This window comes from Anser cygnoides, chromosome 2 (genome assembly GCF_040182565.1).
Source record: "Anser cygnoides isolate HZ-2024a breed goose chromosome 2, Taihu_goose_T2T_genome, whole genome shotgun sequence".
NCBI lineage: Eukaryota > Metazoa > Chordata > Aves > Anseriformes > Anatidae > Anser > Anser cygnoides.
Window position 1 is genome coordinate 126,387,981 of NC_089874.1, and position 21,018 is coordinate 126,408,998.

The 21,018-nt window shown below is 38.5% G+C and overlaps 1 protein-coding gene across 1 annotated transcript in view; it reads right to left on the reverse strand.

Annotated features, from left to right (window-relative positions):
* CYP7B1 (cytochrome P450 family 7 subfamily B member 1) overlaps window positions 1-21,018 on the reverse strand; it is a 122,359-nt gene that overhangs the window by 8,125 nt on the left and 93,216 nt on the right. Inside the window, exons 2-4 of the mRNA XM_048061682.2 lie at window positions 13,124-13,260; window positions 6,154-6,750; window positions 5,499-5,705 (exon numbers count right to left, since the gene is read on the reverse strand). Coding sequence (XP_047917639.2) covers window positions 5,499-5,705; window positions 6,154-6,750; window positions 13,124-13,260 — 941 coding nt within the window. The remainder of the gene's footprint in view (window positions 1-5,498; window positions 5,706-6,153; window positions 6,751-13,123; window positions 13,261-21,018) is intronic.

Below are 21,018 nucleotides of genomic sequence, written 5' to 3' on the forward strand. Positions count from 1 at the left end.
ATGGTCCAAGTGAATGAAAACAATTCATTGTTTGCCTGGTAGATTTAAGAGAGAAAGACACTTTTAATTGGCAAAGAGAAAACAAAACCTAGTCCTTTCAGTACTAGGGGAAGCATGATTTTTTCTCCACCATCACATCCTGGAAGGCTCCAGAAGCTGAATGTCCTTGCTTTCCCAGTGGCCTTCACCTTTTGCTCCTAGCACGACAGATTTTATGGCTAATTTCCGGCAATTTATCCTGGCAGTTTGAGGAGGAATTCCTTTGGGAATAATATGCATAATTTGCATAAATCATTCTGATAGCATGTATATCAGCATGTAGCTCCTGTCTAGGGCTGCATCTCTCACTTTGTAATCAAAACTGACTATTTTTCCACCACTGTGTATGGGTGCTGTTATATGTGGCTTGATTCCTTCTAATCGCCAGTGTGAAAAATAGCCTAAAATCGGGTTTCATTTTCACATAATAATCCATTTGTGCCTGTATTATGTTTTGTGATACCAAATAAGCCTGCTTGTAAGTGTTCACCAAAGCACTCTAACTGCTGCACCCAAAAGGTTGGTTTATTAGAGACAGTAGCTACCCAGTGTAGATGCATCAGAAAAAAATAATAACTACCGTTCTTTCACAAAAAATTAAATCTGGTGCAGCATGCATAGCAAATAAAGTGGCCCTGGATGCTTTCTTGCAGGAGGTTTTTCCTTAAGCATGCATTTGTCTAAAGAAATGAGGCTGCGGTCAGCTCTGTGTGGCCAGCGCCGTGATTCAATGTGACGTACAGTGAGTCTGTGCATATTCTTTTGGACTGCCTTCGTTACTATAATCAGGCAGAGTCAAATCGGCTTGTTGGTGACGAAGCCAGAGAAGAACCCCGGTTCCAGAATATGGCCTCTACTGCGGATAGCCACAAGGCACCTGACACGATAGATTTCAACTGGCAGCGCTCTGGCAACAAAACTTTGCGCGGTACAAAGGGAGGGTCCAGCCTCCGCTCCCAGACTGCCCCCAGCCTCCGAAAAAACAAAGCCCCTAACTCCATGCCAGTCCCCAGCTTGGGAACGGCGGCGATGTACATGCAGCACCATTCACCCAAGAAATCAAATCGGGTTGGGGGTGGGGAGAGCAAAAAAGGAAAAATAATTATTAAATGGCCGCTGTGCAGTAGCGGGTGTGCGTTTAGTTGGACGAGCAATGCCGTCACATCCTATCGGGGGCCATCCTCCTGGGGAGCGCGGCGGTCGGTGCCCGCTGCCGGATCGCAGCTGACAATTGGGCAGCGTATCTTATGCAGAAGTTAATCACAATAATGGAGCACAAAGTGTGGCTTAGCGGTCAGATCGTAAATGACAAATCTGCTTTACCTTCCAGTACCAGCTATGTGTGGAAGGCGAGCTTGGCTCTAGCTCTGAGCGATCATGCCGATAATCATTAGATGACAAAAGTAATGAGTCACATTATGATCAACAAAGGAGGATGGAGCTTATACGGGTTTGCAGGCTAACATTAAAAAAATAGACAGTCAGCCTTCCCCAAATGCCCGGGCTATACGTTGGGAGGAATGACAACTGCACAATAACGCCGCAGCCTTTGCTTGCAGTTGTCATAGTTCAGCAGACACCAGCCATTGCTGCTGACAGACCAGCTGGGTAGCTTGGGAGGCCTTCCATTCTGCACCATGAGGTACAGTAAATTATCCAGCACGGTAGAGCAACATCTGTTTCTGTGCTTGTGCCGAACAAACAAGGCAATTTAAAGCATACCAAGGGATAACCAAGCAGCAAATGAACATGACCCTCATTTTTTCCCCCTTCTTACACACACGAGATGCTAAACTTCGCTGTACGAGCGCCACATAAAGAAGCCAGGCTGTTGTTTGATAAGGTGTTGTCAGAGAGATTTTACATATTTTCTAGAGAGAGAGAGAGAGAAATATCTCATAGTATTGTTATTCTTAGAATCCTCCCACTTCTCTCTTCATTTCTCTTATACTAAAGCTAGCACTCAGCCTCCGATTCATTCTAGATTTTTTTAAAAAACTGTTTCAATATACTTATAAATATTCAGTCTTTAAACCCTAATTTGCTATACTTAGTTCACATGCCTTCAAGCATTTGTCTTCCAATTTCCACTGAATAAATGCGTACTAATGAGAAATAGAGCAAGCTGCTGAGGCAAAGCTGGGTGACTTGAGCCTGGCCTGCCACCAGCTTGTGATAGGCAGGCAAATTGAGTTAAAATGAAAAGTCTTGTCAGCTGAAATACAACATGGTAGCCAAACAGCAAGCTGTCAATCATCCAGCCAAAACAAGGGACTGCAGGTAATAAAAGGTCATTGTGAATCATAAGTGCATTTGGCTTTCATAGGCAAGTTAATTTTAATTAAACATGATCTCGATTTGTAAATGTTTTATAAAACTTATTGTGCATAATGGATTGTTAATTTTGCACTAGCAGATAGCAGGTAATCGGGTACCATCATTATTAGAGTGTATTGTAGGAAAATAGCTATCGGTATGCAAATATTTGGAGGGGTCACTTACTCACATGCACCGAGGTGTGCCAACACAAACGACAATTGGAAACAAGTACATTTGCAACTTAGGAAGAACTACATGGTACTTACTGCCCAGCCCATTCCAGGAAAATATATTCGTTTATCTCAATCCAACCAGCAATTTTCACACTTACCGCTTGTGTTACGATTACATACTCTGCATTATCTGTTTTTGGATTCCTACCCTTTCGTATAGACAAAACAAATTTTCAAGCTGTGCTCTTTTTGCAGGAAATATCTGGGATTCAGCAATGACCTGGGGCAAGAATACTTCACCAGATAAATGAATGGACTAATATTAAACAAACGAACTGACTAAACATGCATTACACATGCACCAAGTGTATTTCTGCTCTACCCTTTGCATTTCCAGTATAACCATAAAAGCTGACAGACCGTTCTCATGTATCGTTTACCATATTAGAGCTCCATTGTGACTCATAATGACTAATAATGTATGTTACTCTGTAAGCGCACACAAGTACGCGTGTTTTGGTTGCTGGAAAAGTCTTAACTAGACGATACGAAGTGTGCTGCCCCAGAAATGCCGTAAGAAAAAATAATCAGGGCCACAATTTGTGACAAGAGCTGGTTTTGCTGTGGGTTGAAAGCTTTTTTTTTTTTTTTTTTTTAATCACATACCTGTATTTTGAATTTAGAAATCAGGACATGTCATTCCCTAGACCCAAGGAATATGGCCATAACAACATTGCCTCTGAGACAGGCTTTTTAGCAATTCCTCCTTGCTCTCCATAGCATGATGAATCCAAAAAAAGGCTCTTGTTACAGTAGGCCAAAAAGAGGACGGGGAATCAGCACTTAAAACAGAAGAAGGAGATGACAAGGTGATAAATACACAAGAATCCCACCTGGCTGCCTTACTCGGGAGCAGGGACATGAATTCCTGGCTTTCTGTGCTCTGCGTTGGTATGGGGGAGAGGGAGGAAGGAAGGAAAGCTCCTTCTCAGATGCCGTGGTCAGAAAGCTGCAAGTGCAAAGGCAGGGCTGGCCCACAGCATGCTTCCCCGCACAGCTGCCAGTGCAGACAGGGAATTTTTGGTGCGCAAGCCATGAAAATTTGGACCGTTGTCCTTCCTATACATTTACTAAGAAAACATCTCTTTCCATTCTCCACTGAAGCATGAATTTAATTCTCTTATAGTACAGTTTTTTTCTTTCTATATTATTATTTTATGGGACAGTATCCAGCCCTTTATGACTTAAGTGCCAGAAGAATTGAAATCCAGCTTCTGTTCATACCACATTACTTTTAACGCGATTATAAAATTTAACAAAAGTGTTACAAGACTACTACAAAGTAGGATGTGGCACTTTCCTCTCAACATGTAAATCAAATGTTACCGAGGTGCTTGACAATTTCTAGGAGCAGTGGGGGGATGACACAGTTGATGTTGTAAAGTGTTCACTCCATTTTGCACCAGCTGGTGTTAGTGAGGTACATGCTTTATTTCCCTTTTTCTTGCACTTCTGGGGTGCTTGTGTTTTTCCCTTGCCATTCCCATCTCTGTCTCCAAATAGAAGATAAATTCTCTCTTGATCTTCTTGATGCTTGGCAACTTTCCTCTTCTATTATTTGTTGGTGGATGCCAACTCTGATGTGAAGCAATTTTACTTGTGTTCTTTAAAGTATATAAATTGCTTAGAATGTCATGTTATCTTGACATCAAAAGCCTGCTCCATCACTTGGAGATAAATCTGCACCAAAACAGCTGTGACTCCAGATGAAACCGACTTATTAGACTCACGGTATATATGGTTAACGCTAATGCTTTAATACAAAGTAGCTGAATCAAACTCAATTTTATCTTTGTGCTACGAGAGACAACTCAAATTGGACCACAGGTTCTTGATGCATGCCATACTAAATGGTCCTGGAGAATGGCAGCCCCTACTTACATGCACCCCAGGAGCAGTGACTCTGCTGCTCCACCACCCTGTCCTTATACCCCTTCCTTTTAGAGAAGACCATCAGGTCAGGCCACCAGCTACCAAACCCACAGACATGAGCTCAGCTTTAACAGGGGACTGGTGTCAATATCTAAAGTGAAAGTAATATCGATCCTTTATGCTTTTTTTACAGCTGTTGTCTATCCTGATACCACTATCTACAGAGATTTTCAGATGCTTCAAGGCTAGGTTCCTCCTTGCTCTACATACCTATGAATGTTTCCCTCTCTCCTCCCTTGGGCTAATTTCAGCAATAATCTTGCAAGTGCCTGTGCACTTGCTGTGCTTGTGCACTGGCAAGTGAAATGAAGCCATCAGCTGATGCCCTGAAGGCCCATCCAGCTCCAGAACACACCTTCTAATGGTGGCCTCCCTCTGAGCCACTGGTCTTGAACTGGAATACCTGTATCTCCCTTACAGCTCTCCATTTTGAATCAAGGTACTTCTTTCAATACTGGAAACGCCATTTCTCATCTGTAAAGCTCTTATGTTTAGTTCAGAGCCATAGCAATGCTGAAGCCCGCTTCGGAAGTCTTTTTGTTGTGTTATAGAGAGAAAAAGAAAGAAACTGCTTGCGAAAAAAATTACATTTGCAGTTTAAATACATTATCCTACTTTAATTTCAGAAAAGGGTCTTTCTTGGCAGTACCATACAAAAGTATTTGAAATGCATTAACACTTCGGCAGATGCTCAGAATCAAACAACTTAATAGGCATCAACTTTTTTCAAATAATTGCAAAGCTTCGATTTAGCCTTTTGCATACCTTGCATAGTTAATTACCTAGGCTTTAATGTTTACATGCAATGAGAGTATCTACAGCTATAAACTACATAATTTATAATTGATGTAAATGGGTGTTATTATGTCAATTAGGCAGCTGTGTCCTCCACCTTCTCAGTAAACAGAAATGAGTGATAAACCGAGTTTGCAGGGAGAGACCCTCTTCCCTTTCTAACAGATAAAAATAAATTACCCAGGTAGACCAGGTTGTCCAATTGTTCTCTGGTGAGGTGGATGTTATACGTGGGCCCTCTCTTCTGACCTGTTGACTGCAGCAAATGGTCAATCTCGTCACGCACCGCTGCAAGAGCTTCTGGGTGCCGCAGCAGATAATACATGGCCCAGAATGTAGCTGGAATCGTGTTTCCCACAGAGGCCCACAGGAAGGCAAAATGATGTGCTGGGAGAAAATAAGTGAAAAGGAAGATTAATAGCGTTTATTACACTGATTAGATTTGCAGTGTGCTAATTAAAAGATGTTAGGACACAGACCCAGCCAAGGATCAGTGAATGCTAATGAGGACCAATAGGCTTCTGAAGTCTAATTTTCTGCTTAATGAGAATAGTTTGAAATGTAATGTCGGGGGGGTGGGGGGAATAAGGGGAGTAAATGCAGCTCAGTTATAATCTTTCTCATTATCACCATTAAGTATCTTGTTTTACCACCTCAGCACAAAAAAAAAAAAAAATCAATTATCATAGAGGGTTGTTTCAGAGTAAAACATTTTATCATTAGCCAATTAGAAAGAACATAAAAAAATTTCAAGGTCGCCATTTTGCCTTTTTATTTCAAAGGTCTATAGTAAATTATTTTATTTTAGACAAGCAATCATTCATAAGTTTCCTACCTGCTTTGTCATAATCTCCAAGCAGCTCATATTTCTCAAATATATCTTGTCTGGCTTGGACCACTTTTGACCCTCCCAGCCATTTTGTCATGTTCTGAAGTAAAAAATGATGTATAAGCTCCTTTCGAACCTTCTTGGTAGCTCCTAGCAACTCAATTGGTATGTTTGCAGCTAAATAGGGAAAGCTGGCATCAAACTTGATAAATTTGTCTCTGATTTCACTAATAACTTTGTGGCCATCTGCAGCAGGAACTCTTCCATACAGTGTTACAAAACTGGCTTCAAACATTACAGAGCAGCAGAATTTGTACATTTTTTCTGTTTCCCAATCTGTTGCTTGCGAGCATTTCCATTCAAATATATCCTGGAGATTTTTCATCATGTGGTCAGAAATTATGTCCAAAGGCTTGCCTTGTAGATACTGGTAGATTCTGTGCAGGTTTTCCTTGAGATCAGGGAATTTTGCCTTCGACAAGGCTGGGTAGTCAAAAGTTTTGGAAGCCATCTTATTAGCAAATTCATGGAACTCAAGTTGCTTGCTATTTCGGATGACGTAAACATACTGAAACGGGTCCATGATAAAGGTAATATATCTGCCTGAATAGAAGAAAAAAATAGAGACACATGGGGTTTTATAATCTGGTGACGCTTTCAGAGGTAGTAACTGAAAATAAGCACCGCCAATGTCTGGAAGAAGAGCACAAAGAAAATTCCCAAACCAAAAGCCTGTGAAGAGATCTGCAAAGCAAAAAAGGAAGATAAATTGTATTTAGCTTCGGAAAAGAAAGAATACTGATTCTCTTTGTCAGGATGCAGACTTCACCAGTGTATACTCTCACAGCACTTCTAAAATCAGCATGAAGCCTTTTCGATGTAGACTGATGTACTGGTTTTGGCAACAGTAGGGTGTGACCTGTAACTGTGGCACCCTGGAATAAGTAATTTACTACACTGCTATAATTCATGAAATATGTGGAGTCAGAGCAGCATTTAAAAAACGTTTTTTTTTTTTTTTAATAGCAGAAAGGGAGAAACACATTTCACCTGAATGGAGGAAGTGGATGAGGGGGGCCGGAGTAGAAAATGTGTTACCTAGGTAGCTTTTCTTCAAGGAGGTGACACCAAGACTCAAAATCTGCTGGTTACAGCCTTAATTGCACACTGCCAAACCCCAATATTTAAAGCTCCATCTGTTTTTTTTTTTCCTCCTCTGAAGTTTCGTCTAACTTTTTGTTAAGAATTTGTTTAGTACCAGTAAAATGACCACAAAAGGATTCGATTTTGAAGCCCTAGCTTACAGTGAAGGAGGCTCTCATTCTTAAAATGGTTGCCATTTGGGGGCACACACTGTCCTGGCTTTATAAGACATTGTGTCAGAGTGCACGGACAACTTTCCGTCTTCCTGAGGTATTAAGGAGAGACCACAGCAGGACCTCCAGTTGTACTAAGGTACAGAATTGCAGCTTTTGACATCTTTTTGAAGTTGTCTATGTATGCCAGAAAAAAATCTGAAATTTTCCCCCAAGCATAAAGTCAACTAATAAAGAAGAGTATTTTGGTGAACCGTCATGAATCAAAATGCTAATACTCCCAAAGCCCAATTAAATCTTAACTCTTTATGGATGATTCCCATGTTAAGTCTAAATTTAGAGCTCCCGATTCTTACCTTGTAGGGACAGGTGCATTAGGGAAAAAAGTACCCATTAAAATGTACACATTCTCTGTGAAATATCCTAGACATAAACCCAGAAAATATCAAAGCTTACCACACTTATAGTCTAATTCTGTCTCACTAAAGGGACAAATCTCCTTTGATTTTAATGGGAACACTACATGCTTAACTGAGGACCAAATTTGGCTCTGTGACAGATGTCCTGAGATAAAGTAGTCACTACCACTAAAAATGTCAACAAGTATCCATGGTTACCATATAGTGATATTTGAATTATCATAGTTATTCCGTATCCTGACTTGTATATACACACACTCCTCTGTGGTAAAGATGGGTGTGTTCTGGACTTTCTTCGCATGTAACTTTCATCCTGTTTACATCCACTGCAATCCCAGTGAAAACAGTGAGGAAAGACAAGGGATAAATTGAGAATTTGACCCCCAATTTGGTCAACAGTGTGAAGGTTTCTGAGGCACTTGTAGTTTGCTTCACTGTAACGTAATAAACCATAGGTATAAACCAATTTTTAAAGAACAAGACACCGGCTTGACAAAAAGATCCTCAACTCCCACTCCTCTTTCCTGACCATTTCTTCCTTCCCAAACCGCACAGGAATTTTTAGCCCCAACCTCTGCGGGACCTCCCCATGTCTTTGTTCAGCCTTAGAGCTGCTCTCTTTGAACTCTTCTTGCTCCAGCTTTCACGCACTTGCATGCTCTTATTGAGGCCACCATCTTTGTGATCAAAGCTTGGAAAGAATGCCCATTGGAGTGATTTTTAATAAATAAACTTGGAGTGTTATTAACCCTAAAGACGAAAGCTGGCTTCCTAACTTTGCATTTACAGGGTAAACAATTTAAGTTAAGATTTTTAATTAATATTAATTTAAACCATCTGTCCACCATCTGCTTATTTCTGATGCAAAATATGAGTTTCTTTGTGATCTTTAATCAGACACTTAGCAAACGCACATCAATTCTTATCATTTTTAAGTAAGAAAAGATTTTCAGCAAATGGGTTTTCAGACAAACAAACAATTTTAGCAATAATTTTAAATCAAAACTCTCTCCATACTAGCACACTTTGGAAGAGAAAATCTCTAACAAACAGAACATCACGGATCCTGATTTTTATTATTCTCATCAGGTTCCTCGTAGCAAAAAGTAAGTATATACCAAAATACTGATTTTGTAGAATTCAGTTCAGGCTCCAGACCATTCCTCTGAAAGTCAACAATATGTATAAACACATGAAAAAAAATACTCTAAATGTCTCTAGCCAGAAAAGTGGAACCCCTGAATAACAAAGGCAGCTTGTTTATGTACCTCACAGAGGATCTAATTTTAGATCTCTTCATTAGAAAAAGACTAAAATCTAAAGACTAAAATCTGCAGTTAGAAAGTTATTGCTGTAAGAGTGGGTATGGGAGCCTTTAGCAATTACAATCATTCTTGCACACAGATGTAGCCGCACAGGTTTACCATGGTGCCTTCCACCCAGCAACAGACTCAAAGTTAGTCATGCCCCAACATCTCCCCTACCCTAAGCAACCTTCAAGAACTTAAAAGCAAACATCCAAACCCTAACAAATGTTCTGACCTCAAGGTATTTCTTTAAAGTTTTGAGTGTCAATATCGCAATTAATTTCACTTTTCAAATCATTTCATTGTCGCTGTTGAAGTCTCTTCCCACTTATTGTTCCTGGTGGCGTTTGATACCAACAAATGGAAACCTTTCCTCGAGTTTCCACTTACTACACCGAATTTTAAAATGCAGTCCCTCCCTCCCCTCCCATGCCTTTCCATTGCAGCTAATGCCAAGAATTACTTCTTGTAGTAGTCTTTTCTAAAACAGTACCAAAATATTGATTCTTGTGAGTTTCCATGAGAGTATTGGCAAAGGTAAATGTCAGATCAACCAGAAGTGGAGGAATGCCACATGCTTTCCAAATCAGGAAGCTTTAACTATTTGATGTATTTATACAGAAACCACTGAAAGCACAATGCCTTTCCTTGTTAGAATGCGAAAAAATACCTTTAACGCACACACGCACACACAAAAACAAAACAAAACAAAAAACCCAAGACATACAGAAATGTCACACTCCAAATCCCAATAGTTTAAGTCACTTGGCTTTTTTATTTAGTACAATAGAAACAAGTCAAAATAATAAATGTATACTTGTTTCTCTAAAAAGCCCACTGAGTTTTTTTAATATGGATACAGAGAATTCATATTCCTTGTCCAATCCTTCAGTTTGCATTACAACCGTGCTGCAAATAGCATGGTTATCTCCTTGTAGTTTACACAGTCTCCTAGAAGAGTAAGATTGATGTGGAAAATATGAAAATTGTCAACTTTGGTAAATCTGAGCACAGAAGCCAGTATTTGTATGATAGTTAAGAAATTACTCTAATAATGCATTCTGGAGCTTTTTAATGCTAATGATGAAAGACAAGCATTTCGTATGACATATAATGATGGATGTTATTTCAGTAATGCTTGCAGCAGCATTCAGCTTTGTTAGGGGTTCATGGAAACTACCTTTTGCCTAAGACAGAAAAATGTGGTATTTTACTGTAGGTGTGTCATGATTTAAAAGAAAAGAATGACTTATTAGCAGAATTATAAAAGGCCAAATGTGCTTAGCAAAAACACCGGAAGACAGATTACTTTACCAGAATTTGAATTAGTCTCATAGACAGTGTTGCAATGCTCAGTATCATTTCTAATAATGTATCATCAAAAGGAGACAAAGTTTAATCCCAAGAAACTGTGAAAAAACTGCTTCAAGTTCTTTATGTTCTTACCTAGCTGTCTGCCTACCCGGCTGACCCTTAGCAAGCAGAAAGCTTGGGCTGGGACGTACTGTCATCTAAAAACAACAGACTCAGTATCTCTTTCTTTCTGTCTTCCCTTCCTTCTTTTCTTTTCTCTCTCTCTCTCTCTTTCTTTTTTGAAGACTATTGCATTTACGTAATCGTCCTCTTATTAGGAAGATTCTGCTGAACTGCTGACAATGATGTACAGTACTGCTTCGCCAGTATGACGTTTGGGGAAAACGATTCTGCTGCACCACCACACAAAACCAATTAGAGAACTATTTTCTGCGACAGGTCAGGAATTTACATGTTTCTCATAGAAAGATGTGCTTTTTAATTTCTTTATTAAGATGACATCCATGTCCCTTGCGACTTTTAGGGATGACAATCATTTGCTCATCACATGGGAAAGTACAATCAGCGAAATCGCATTACCGGTACGGGGCAATGCCAGAAACTCCAAGCATCGTTCCACATTTTCCAAACGAACTAGTTTGAGAACCAATAATTAGAACAATACATATTGATAGGATTTGTTGACAGAACCTGTAGTCACTCACCAGGGGGCTAAGGTAATGATAGTACATATACAGCCGGCTACATTATGTTTGCTGAACATACAAACATCATCTTTGTCAAATCACTAAGACACACAGAAAGCCTGCATGTCTTGGAATCAGGACAGGATATGAGCTACCAACTAGCTTCATCTTCTTTTTTTGAGTTGTGGCTGACAAGCTGTTTCTCAGTGAAGACTTGATGGTCAGTATGTTTACACTGAAAAAAGAAAACTTGAGGTAGTATCTCCAACACAACAAATTCACAAAACCAAAGATTTCCTTGTATAAGGCTGAAACAATATCCGTAGCTCACTCTGTTTACCTTAACCTGTATACATGAAAGCTTTCGAAAAATACCTAAACACAGGGAGATGAGTTGAAATGGAATTCTGTTTATTATGCAAACAGAAATTCATTAAACTAAATTACACTCACAGATTGCTTAAAGACACAAATCTCTAAATACAGTCTTATATAAAACAATAAAAAGGGGAAAGAGAAATAACTATTTGGTTAAACAAATTAAGGATTCTGAAGTATGATTGTATCTGCTTTCATGAATGCACTATGATAAGTCTTTGAATTATTATTATTAATTTTACTTGAAAGAAGCCATTATTGTACTCACTCATTATCATGTGAGTATACATTAACAATAAAAAAGAGTATTTCAATTAAAGTTAGAGTTGCAGATGTGTTAAACTCACTTCAAGATGAAACACACCAATTTCCAAAGGAATAATAATAAAAAAAGAATGAATGATAATAAAAAATACATTTAATAGCAGTAAAATGCCCTTCCAAAGGACAAAATAATATATTTTCAGGTAACAGGAAGAAAAAAAAAAATTCTTAATTAAACATACTGCTTGTAATTTAATTAATAGACTTTTGAAGAAAAAAATTATTTGTATTGCAAAACATTATTTATATGGAAAAATAAAGCTAAAATCACTGCCACAAAATTAACAAGCAAACTTTACATTTTACATTTTTATTTGAAACTCTCTAAAAATACAGGAATAGCTAAAAATGAGGTAGACTTAACTGTAAAGTAATTATTGATGCAACTATAAAATTCATCATTTGAACAAGGATATCAGCATGTAGAGGGGCAAAAGATCCATAACATCTACCTACTAATAGGAGTTTGTCTTTTTCTGAACAAAGGAAAATACTTGATCTTAAAATGATTTTAGTAAAAAAATATATATAGAGATATGTAAATTTATATATTTAGGTTTCATTCAAGATTCCAGTTTCATTCTGTGTTTTTCTGGTACATTTGAGTGTATATGTGAAATCACCCAAATGTTTGTATTTGAGCTAGCGTAGTAAAACAGCTATAAATACAGAAAGCAGCAAGGTTATATCATACTTTATTATATTGTTATTTTCAGCAAGCATGATCAGAGTAAGAGACTGGCAACAGGAAGTTTCTGTGTTCCAGTCCTGATTGTATCACTGAGTCAATGTGTCATTCATTCCCTTGTGTTCCTGTCAACCAGTTGTAAAATGTGTGAGAACATATTCTGCACTTTTTTTCTTAAGTGTTTTCTAAATTTAATCTGATATTTTTCTGTGCAGTGTCAAGATGATGTTAGTTCTCCCTTCCTTAGGAAAAAAAACAAAAAACAATACACGTTTATATGTGTTGGGAAAATCTATGTTCATACATTTCTCGTCTAAAAATTCTGCCGATATGCATATATACCTATAGCTGTATATAAATACACATAACCATAACTAAATCTTGTGGATACTTATTATGTATATAAACCATTTGAATCTAATGTATTGTGTCCTATGGTATGCAGACATGTTTTTGGTTAAGTAAGATTCTAAATTAAACATCTGAATTAATATTTAACTTCACCGATGGAAAAAATCAAGAGAAGTACTAAAATACTGCTCACCAGCAATATGTACAGTGAAAATATCTCCAAGTTTCTTCTGCTGATCCAGTAAGAATTTGTAAGCATCTTTTCTAAAAATCAAAGCCTTCCCAAGGTAAGGAATCCAGCCATTTATTAGTGGGGGCTCTCCAGTCTTCCTGTTAAAAACATTAAAAAAATATCAGGAATTAGCTTTGGCATGAGAGCAACTCATCTTTATATCTATTTATATATTACACTTAGACCTACCATCTATGCATATAATTCTTACAGTGTATAATATGTTGTACAGAAAGTTCTTCAGATATGACGGCAGGTTAAATCTAATCACACCTCTGAGCACAGAAGGCTCTGTGTGGTGATTATGAAAAATAAGAGGGAGAAATTGAGCTGCATTTAACTACAGGTCGTCCAGTTATTACCATAAAGTTATGAACACAGAAAAATTACATTCTGTAGAAAATCTCACAGCGAAGAGTCCTCTCGTTTTCAATATTTTGCATGTCAAAGGAAGATGTATCAGAAGGCAATTATGACAGATTTAGGTAAATAGGACGCTGACAAACCACACAAAACGATTAGCTTTACAGATAAGGTTTTAAGAATTTCCATTTACCAGCACACAAAACAGCTACCGTTCTAACTAAATACCTTTAACATAAAGATAATAGAGGCCGAACATTTACCGTAATAAATCTTAGTCTTTTTATGTTTATAGTCTGCTAAGCCAGAAATATGTATGAACAGTTTAAGATGAAATTCTAGATAATCATGTTTTTAACCCAGTCTGAAAAAGCAGCCACGGTGTGTTAGTTATGTTTGTGGAATAGTATAAAATACCTTTCAAGATTCTAGCAAGTTATATTTTTCTTTACAAAGGAAAAAAAGGTCCTATTCCTGTCCTTTTCACACTGTCCTATTCCTAACTGCAAGTAAACGTCTTTCCTTCGTGCTGGTCTTTAGTTGCTTGAATCTGATTTACAACAAAGAAACATAAAGCATGCTTGCTCTGGAAAGGATTAAAACAAATATTCACGAACAACTCTGATGCTACATCCCATCTGTGAAGGTGACTTATACTACATGCAGAACAACTCATTCTGATTAAACACAAGATATTTACTAGCTCGGATCTAATCAAAGATCAAGGGATCACAAGCTTTACTACTATCATACACAGCATGGATTTTTATGTAGCTGGATTAACCCTATCATAGGCACATTCCTCCTTGAACTGCTCAAATAGAAATTAAAAGAAATAATAAAAAGGTAAACGCGATATGCTGAATTTAATTTTTTAATTTTTTCTAATTAAAACTTTCTGTGGAGGAAATTATAAGCCAGTGATTTGCTCTCTTACCGCAAAAAAAGTTGGAACAAATTTAGTTTAAAGATGAACAGATGTGGCCAAACCAAGTTGCACATCTTGAGCTCTTTCTGTTTAACTGGCCACTAACTACAAATGTTGGTTTTCAAGAAAATCATTTTGTTAACTGGAAAGTAAACATTGCAAACATTCTAGTACAAATTAGAAAATTTCACAGCCTATGTGTTTGCACTGGCTTTTTTGGTTCTTTGGGTTTTGAGGGTTTGGGGTTTTTGTTTGTTTGTTTTGTGATGATTTCTTGATTGTGGGGAAGGTGCACGTCGCATAAGCCAACATGTTATATGTCCTCCCACGGGCAAGTAACACCATTATTTACTTGTGTGGTTAAGCAAACTTTGTACTGGTTAATTCTGCGTTAGGTGAAGACAAGACAAGAACTAATCTGAGATTACACAAGAGGGATCACCAGCCCTGAAAGTCTAACAGCCCACTCAATACCCTTAATTATCCCCTCAAAGCCTGTAATGAATCTGGATGATTTACCAATTTTTCCTCCCAGACTACACAGTCCCACCAGCGGCCTCCTTTCACTTCCTGGGCTGGACGCGACACCCCGTACGCAGCCCTGTGACAAATATTTAGATAGGCTTTTTGTCATATTCTAATTTAATGCATCTAATTTCACTCTCCGTGTTCTGTCAGTCGGTCAAAAGCTGTATTCTTCACCAGCCTTCCGCCGGGTAAAGAGGACGCAGCTCAGAGATCCAGGGGAAAATTAACTTAATGCTCCGAGTCCGTGGGATCACATCAGGGAGACGTTTTGCTATCGCGAAGACGTGAGGGTCACCGTTCGCTGCAGACGTGTTCAGCTCAGCAGCAATAAGCTGAGCACCGGCGAACACCGTGGCACGGCTCCGTGCCTTCCAGGGGGAAACGCAGCACCCGTTCGACTCGCGACCCACAGCGGGCTGATAACAGAGACCTGTCTTCATCTCCATCTTTGCGTCTCTTTGGAAGATGGAGATCTTAACGACTCATAGACGTCTGCCAACACACAGCGAAGAAAAGAGCGCAGCCGAGGCTTTCTTGCCCCCCGAAATACCACGCTCCACCGCGCAAAGCTTTAGGCAGTAACGCTCACCTCAGCTGGGCTTTCCGAAAACCTCTCACCTGCGGTCTGCCAGCGCCCAAAACTTTGTGCTGGACTGCACTGCCTGCACTATGCTGCTTTTACAGCTGTCGGTATGACCCACCAATGAAGCCCACACAAACTTTTCCCCTTCAGTTAATTTCTTACAAGCTTTACCTCAGGGCTCACACTTCACAGCCTTTACAAAATCCGGTAATTAGACAAGATACGGCAAATGTTAAACTGACTGTTTTCTCATGGTATTGATTTTTGTATCAAATGTAACACGTGCATCAAATGTAAATATCTAAGAAATATTTAAAAAAAAAAGCAGTATGAAGTGTTCTGATGGCGATTTAAGTTTTCAGCCTTTTAAATTCAAGCACTGAGAACTTCCCACCTGACTGTCCCATATATAATGGTACTCAGAACTAGTTTAACTGCTTAAAACCTAATTCACGTAACACACTTAGCATCTCATAATATTTGCTGCATGTTCCTTAATTTTGTTGTTGTCATTCTTTTCATGTTGGGTTGTTTTTACATATATACAGGAATATCTACACTTAACTGAGAAATCTCTTTAAAATCACTAAGACTTAATATGAGCAAATTTTACAAATAAAGCATCAGCAACATATCCAATGCAATCTATAAGTAGGCAGATCAATTAAAAAGTGGGGGGAAACCAATGCAGTTGTATCATCCACTATGGGTAAACGGATAATTTCAAATAACTTTATGCAAAAAGTCTTCTGGCTACAAATACAGCCTGTTAATACAATGAATGAATACATTATTGATACCTGTAATTTTTCTTTCCTTTCACGCTGAAAAGATACATCCTTGTTAGCAAGTAATGAAAAAGAAGTAAAGTTTTGGAGTTTGTTTACAGTTTCTTTAACAGGAATTTCTGAGCTCACCTAAAACATTTAAGTCACTGATTCAGGTGTGACTGTTTAGTTACTAAGGTAAGGCAGTATTAAAAAATGTGATTGTTGTATCTACGTCTCATTTATGCTAAGCAGCAGCGATGCAGTAAACCAAATGAAAAATGTGCTGCAACATAAATTATGTGAAAAAATAGATAAAAATATAAATATTTTTACTTTATTTATTTATTTTATTTCAAAGTTTTCTAAATTCTGTTTTCCATTAGTAAAAAGGAATTATTTGGGAAACCCAAATCAAGTCAACATTTGTGAGGCTCTGTGAATGTCAATGTAGATTATTTTTTATTATTATTGTAAAGTAAAAACCCTAAAGATCCACAAGCAAACAGACTTTGCCAACATTTATCTGTAATGGAAAAATTATTGCTTTATAAAAGCACACAATCCTATCCTTTTGCTGGTTACACCACTCCTCTGCAGTGCAGGGCATTGGATCAGTGTAAGCGAGAGGAGAATCTTTCCCATTTCACTCGTTATTTGTATTCCAAAGGAGCAGATGCCTTCCAAATTATGCAAAAATCCACAGCACATCTAGTACTATAGCAGATGAACAGGTTAATTTTTCTCTTTGCACATAATAAATCATAAGTGCTTTAACACCCATAGTCGCATTTCATGAACATAAACCTTCTGTTTAATAATGTCTGTTTACAACTAGAATCAGACATACAGTAATCTCTTGCCTGGGATAAACATTAATCCAGATCTGTCTAGAAAAATTATACAATTCATTACCATAAGTAATCTCTATTGTGCCCTGTGCTTAACCTTCATCTTTTTTCCTGTCCTATAATCTTGCAAATCCACTGGTGGTGTATGATTGGCATCTGGTGTGAGCACAGCCTCCGCTGCACAAAGAACGACCGAAAAAGCCACACAAGAAAATGTCACTCTGCAGGGCACCGCCGGCCGCTTCTGAGCAACTCACACCAACGGGTGAAAGAAACCCCAAGCTGGGGAGCAAAAGAGCCCAGCAAAGTCTATCTGTATCACTTGCCGCAGAGGGGCCATTCGTACTTTCTAAACCATCATTACCAAACACAAAAATTAAAGGCATTGGTCTCATTTCTCCATATCACTTTTGGTCAAACTACCACATCGCACATCGATGCTGGAGCAGACCACGCTGAGGGACTTCAGGGAATGGAAATGTGTGGGTACAGGAGTAGAACAAAAGCTATTATGAACATGTCAGAGCAGTCTGAGATTATTCACAGGCTCGATCACAATATTTAAGCAATAAGACATGACAGACAGTGTCTTTCCAGAGGCTTATGAGCACTCTAACTGTGAGGAAAAGAATGAGGCCAAAGGCTTCAACCCAACAAAGGTAATCCCCAGAAATGTGGTGTCTGGAGTGTCTTGTTGTATTACGAAAGAGAGACACAGGAAACTTAGGACAGGAGAAAGCCAGCAAGTCCTTCTTTCTTTCTTTTCTTTGTCTCTTTTTTTCCTTTTTTTTTTTTTTTTTTTTAAATTTAGCAGTTAGTTTCTCCCAAACCTTTACACAGCATTTGGTGTTTGAATCCACAAGGACAAAACAAAACAAGAAACCAGAACATTTTCTTTCAGACATTTGTCCACAACAAAATTTTTTTATACTTATAAAATTAAGTATGCTTTAGATACCCCATCGAAATTATTTGCCTCAGTGATCCCCTGGCACTCTTAGTTTTCCAGGTTGAATACGTGCAATATTAAAAAGTATTCCCTGCAGAATTAGAAAGATGAGAGCTTTAGTAATATACAGTCTTCTACCTTTGAATTCCCAGCTTGAACACTTCCTGCAGAGGTGAGGACCAGCTGTTGCTCCTATCTGACCACTATTTGGAGGCTTACACAGAGCAAATGGATTCATCAGGCCATGTCTTGGCAGAGAGATGCACACGAGGACTGACTCAGTGAAGAAGATGTCTCTTCACACATGGAAATGAAAAGCTCACCACCGCTGCCTACCCCTTCATCAAGGTAAACTGACTTTGCAGTGCTGACAACTTCCTCTTTTCCATCCACTGATGATGCAAATGGTGTGTTCAAAATTTCAGGCAAAAAAAAGTTAAAAAGCAATGTCTAGACCCAGGAAATACACCTTTGAGCACACCAAAGAGAGAAAAGTTTATTTGCTCTTTCAAAAAATGCATATGGCAAGGACAGACTATAATGGTGATATGAGACAACCTAGGCGAAATGCTGATGAGAACAAACCAACCAACCAGTGAATACTTCTTAAGGCTCCCCCACAAAAAAATGCGATACTTATATTGAAAGTACTTTTGTCAAAAACTTATGGGATTTTCAACAAAAATGCATTTCTTCTGTAAAAGTATACAAGCTTTTTGTTGTTAAGAACTCTAACTTCTGTAGTAAACCCTTCATCACAAGAACCTATTCACCTACCATTTTTTCCCCTCTTCTATTAATTCCATTTGGGTCATCCCTGAATATCCAAAAAATACCTGTACTCAACAACTCATTCAGTAGCTCTGAAGTATTGCTGTCTAGGAACTTTTTTTTTTTTAATTTATTTTTCAGTTTTTTTTTTTTTTTAGCTACATTATCTTAGCACCTGTAGGTTCACATTGCACGTATCACCTCTTCAAACTTTTGTGTTGAAGGGCACATCCAAAAACTCAACCATTACTTGTAGTGACTGGCTGGGGCATTGCCAAAAAACCCAAAAGGTAGGAAAATATCATTTTGAGAAAGCACTCTGAAAAGTTTAAAAACGGAAACAGACCACAAAAAAAAAAGCTTTTGGCTTAGGTATGTCAGAGATTTAGAATTCCCAGAAGGTTTCTACACAAAAGGTAATGTGAAATTTCGTAACAGCCAGAACCTACTCATGGAAGAGACTCAGTCAATGCAACAATAGTTCAGTGATACTGGAAGTTAACACAAATTCAGTGCTTATGGCCCCTTCTCTGAAATGCTATGTTGTCTTTGCTCTGGGTGAAGTCAATAAGAGCAGCTCATGGTTATTTTATCATGTCTTACATTTGGGATCGTTTGCCCAGTCTGGGTATCTTCCTTTCTTAGTTTAACTGTAATCAAATAAAAATAGTCTAGGAAAGGATACTGAGAGGTTACTTACTCTGTGCCTGATATTCCAGGTAGGCTACTTCATGCCAGCACCTTCTCTCTTATTCCCTTACGCTGCTCTTGAAGATAGTAATGGAGTCTCCAGTCTCCCCAAGCAATCTGTCCCTATCAGAAAATTTCTCCTCATGCCTAACCTTTATCCTCATGCTGCACTTCACACCCTCTACTTCTCATTCTGTCTACAAAGGATAAGAGAATAAATGATCCCCTTTACTTCTGCAGGGGAACTTTATATATTCAAAGGTACTTATCACGTTCTCCTTTAGTCTTCTTTGGGTTAAGCAACCCCAGGTTCTTCCAGTACTTCCTCACAACCGTTTTCTAGACCTCTGTGTACTCACACCACTCCCCTCTTCCTGAAGTTAGCCCATATCCGCCTGGAAGCGCAGTGCCATGCACTGAGCACCGCACAGCGATTACCTTGTACATCTTGTGGGTGATGCGCCTGACTCTGCATCCCAGCACAACCTCAGCTTTCTGTGCAATATCACAATGGTAATGAGAAAAAAACAGCTTCAGAACCATTACAGACCTCAGCCTTTTCCCAGATAAAAGATCCTGGTCCTGTCCAGATGCTGCTCGTTAGTCCGTTTTTTTCCAGTTTGCCATTTGAAACACTAATCCCTCCTTTGCAGGCCCCTTTTCTTTTAATATTATCCAGTAACATAAAATGCTTTTTTTCCCCTGTATTCATGTGAGAAGGACTGGACCAGAATACGAACACCAGTATTTCCCTTTACCACTGTCAGGAACATATTTACACTGCACACTGATTGACTTCACCCAAGACAACCCAACAACTCTCGTCTGATATCCATCTCTTCCATAATCCATTTCTGCACTTTAATACATTGCCTTACTGCAACACATGTTAAAACTGTACACAGTAAGTAGCTCATAGTAGGAAATCATATTAACCGTCTGGCCTAGAAATGACAAGTGAAGTGTGGATAAGAATGTCAGCACTCCACACAGAAATATATTCAAACATGCAGAAATCATTCCTTACGTAATAAAGAGCAAACAAATAAATTCAGGCAATCTCAGAAACAGTGGTGGGACATCATCACGTTTAAAAAGCCATGTTAACAAGGAAAGTGAGGAGAATATTATACAACGATGTTGCATCTTGTGTGTGCATCAACTGTATTTTCTTTGAGTAGAGAATATAGAATTTCAGAAGTAAGAAAAAATATATGTAAAAATCAACTATTATTTTCCCTGAAACTGTAGGAATGCTAAATAATGAAGGATGTTCATTAGAACAAAGCAGGTAATGAAAATATAGGCTTTATTTCATGTAAGTGAGCTGTCCAAAAGTCTGGTTTCTTGGTTAAGCCGGACATCTTGAAGTTCTCTATAATCAACAGGGAGAAAAGGTGTGAAAAGGCTTTTTTCAAAATACTGC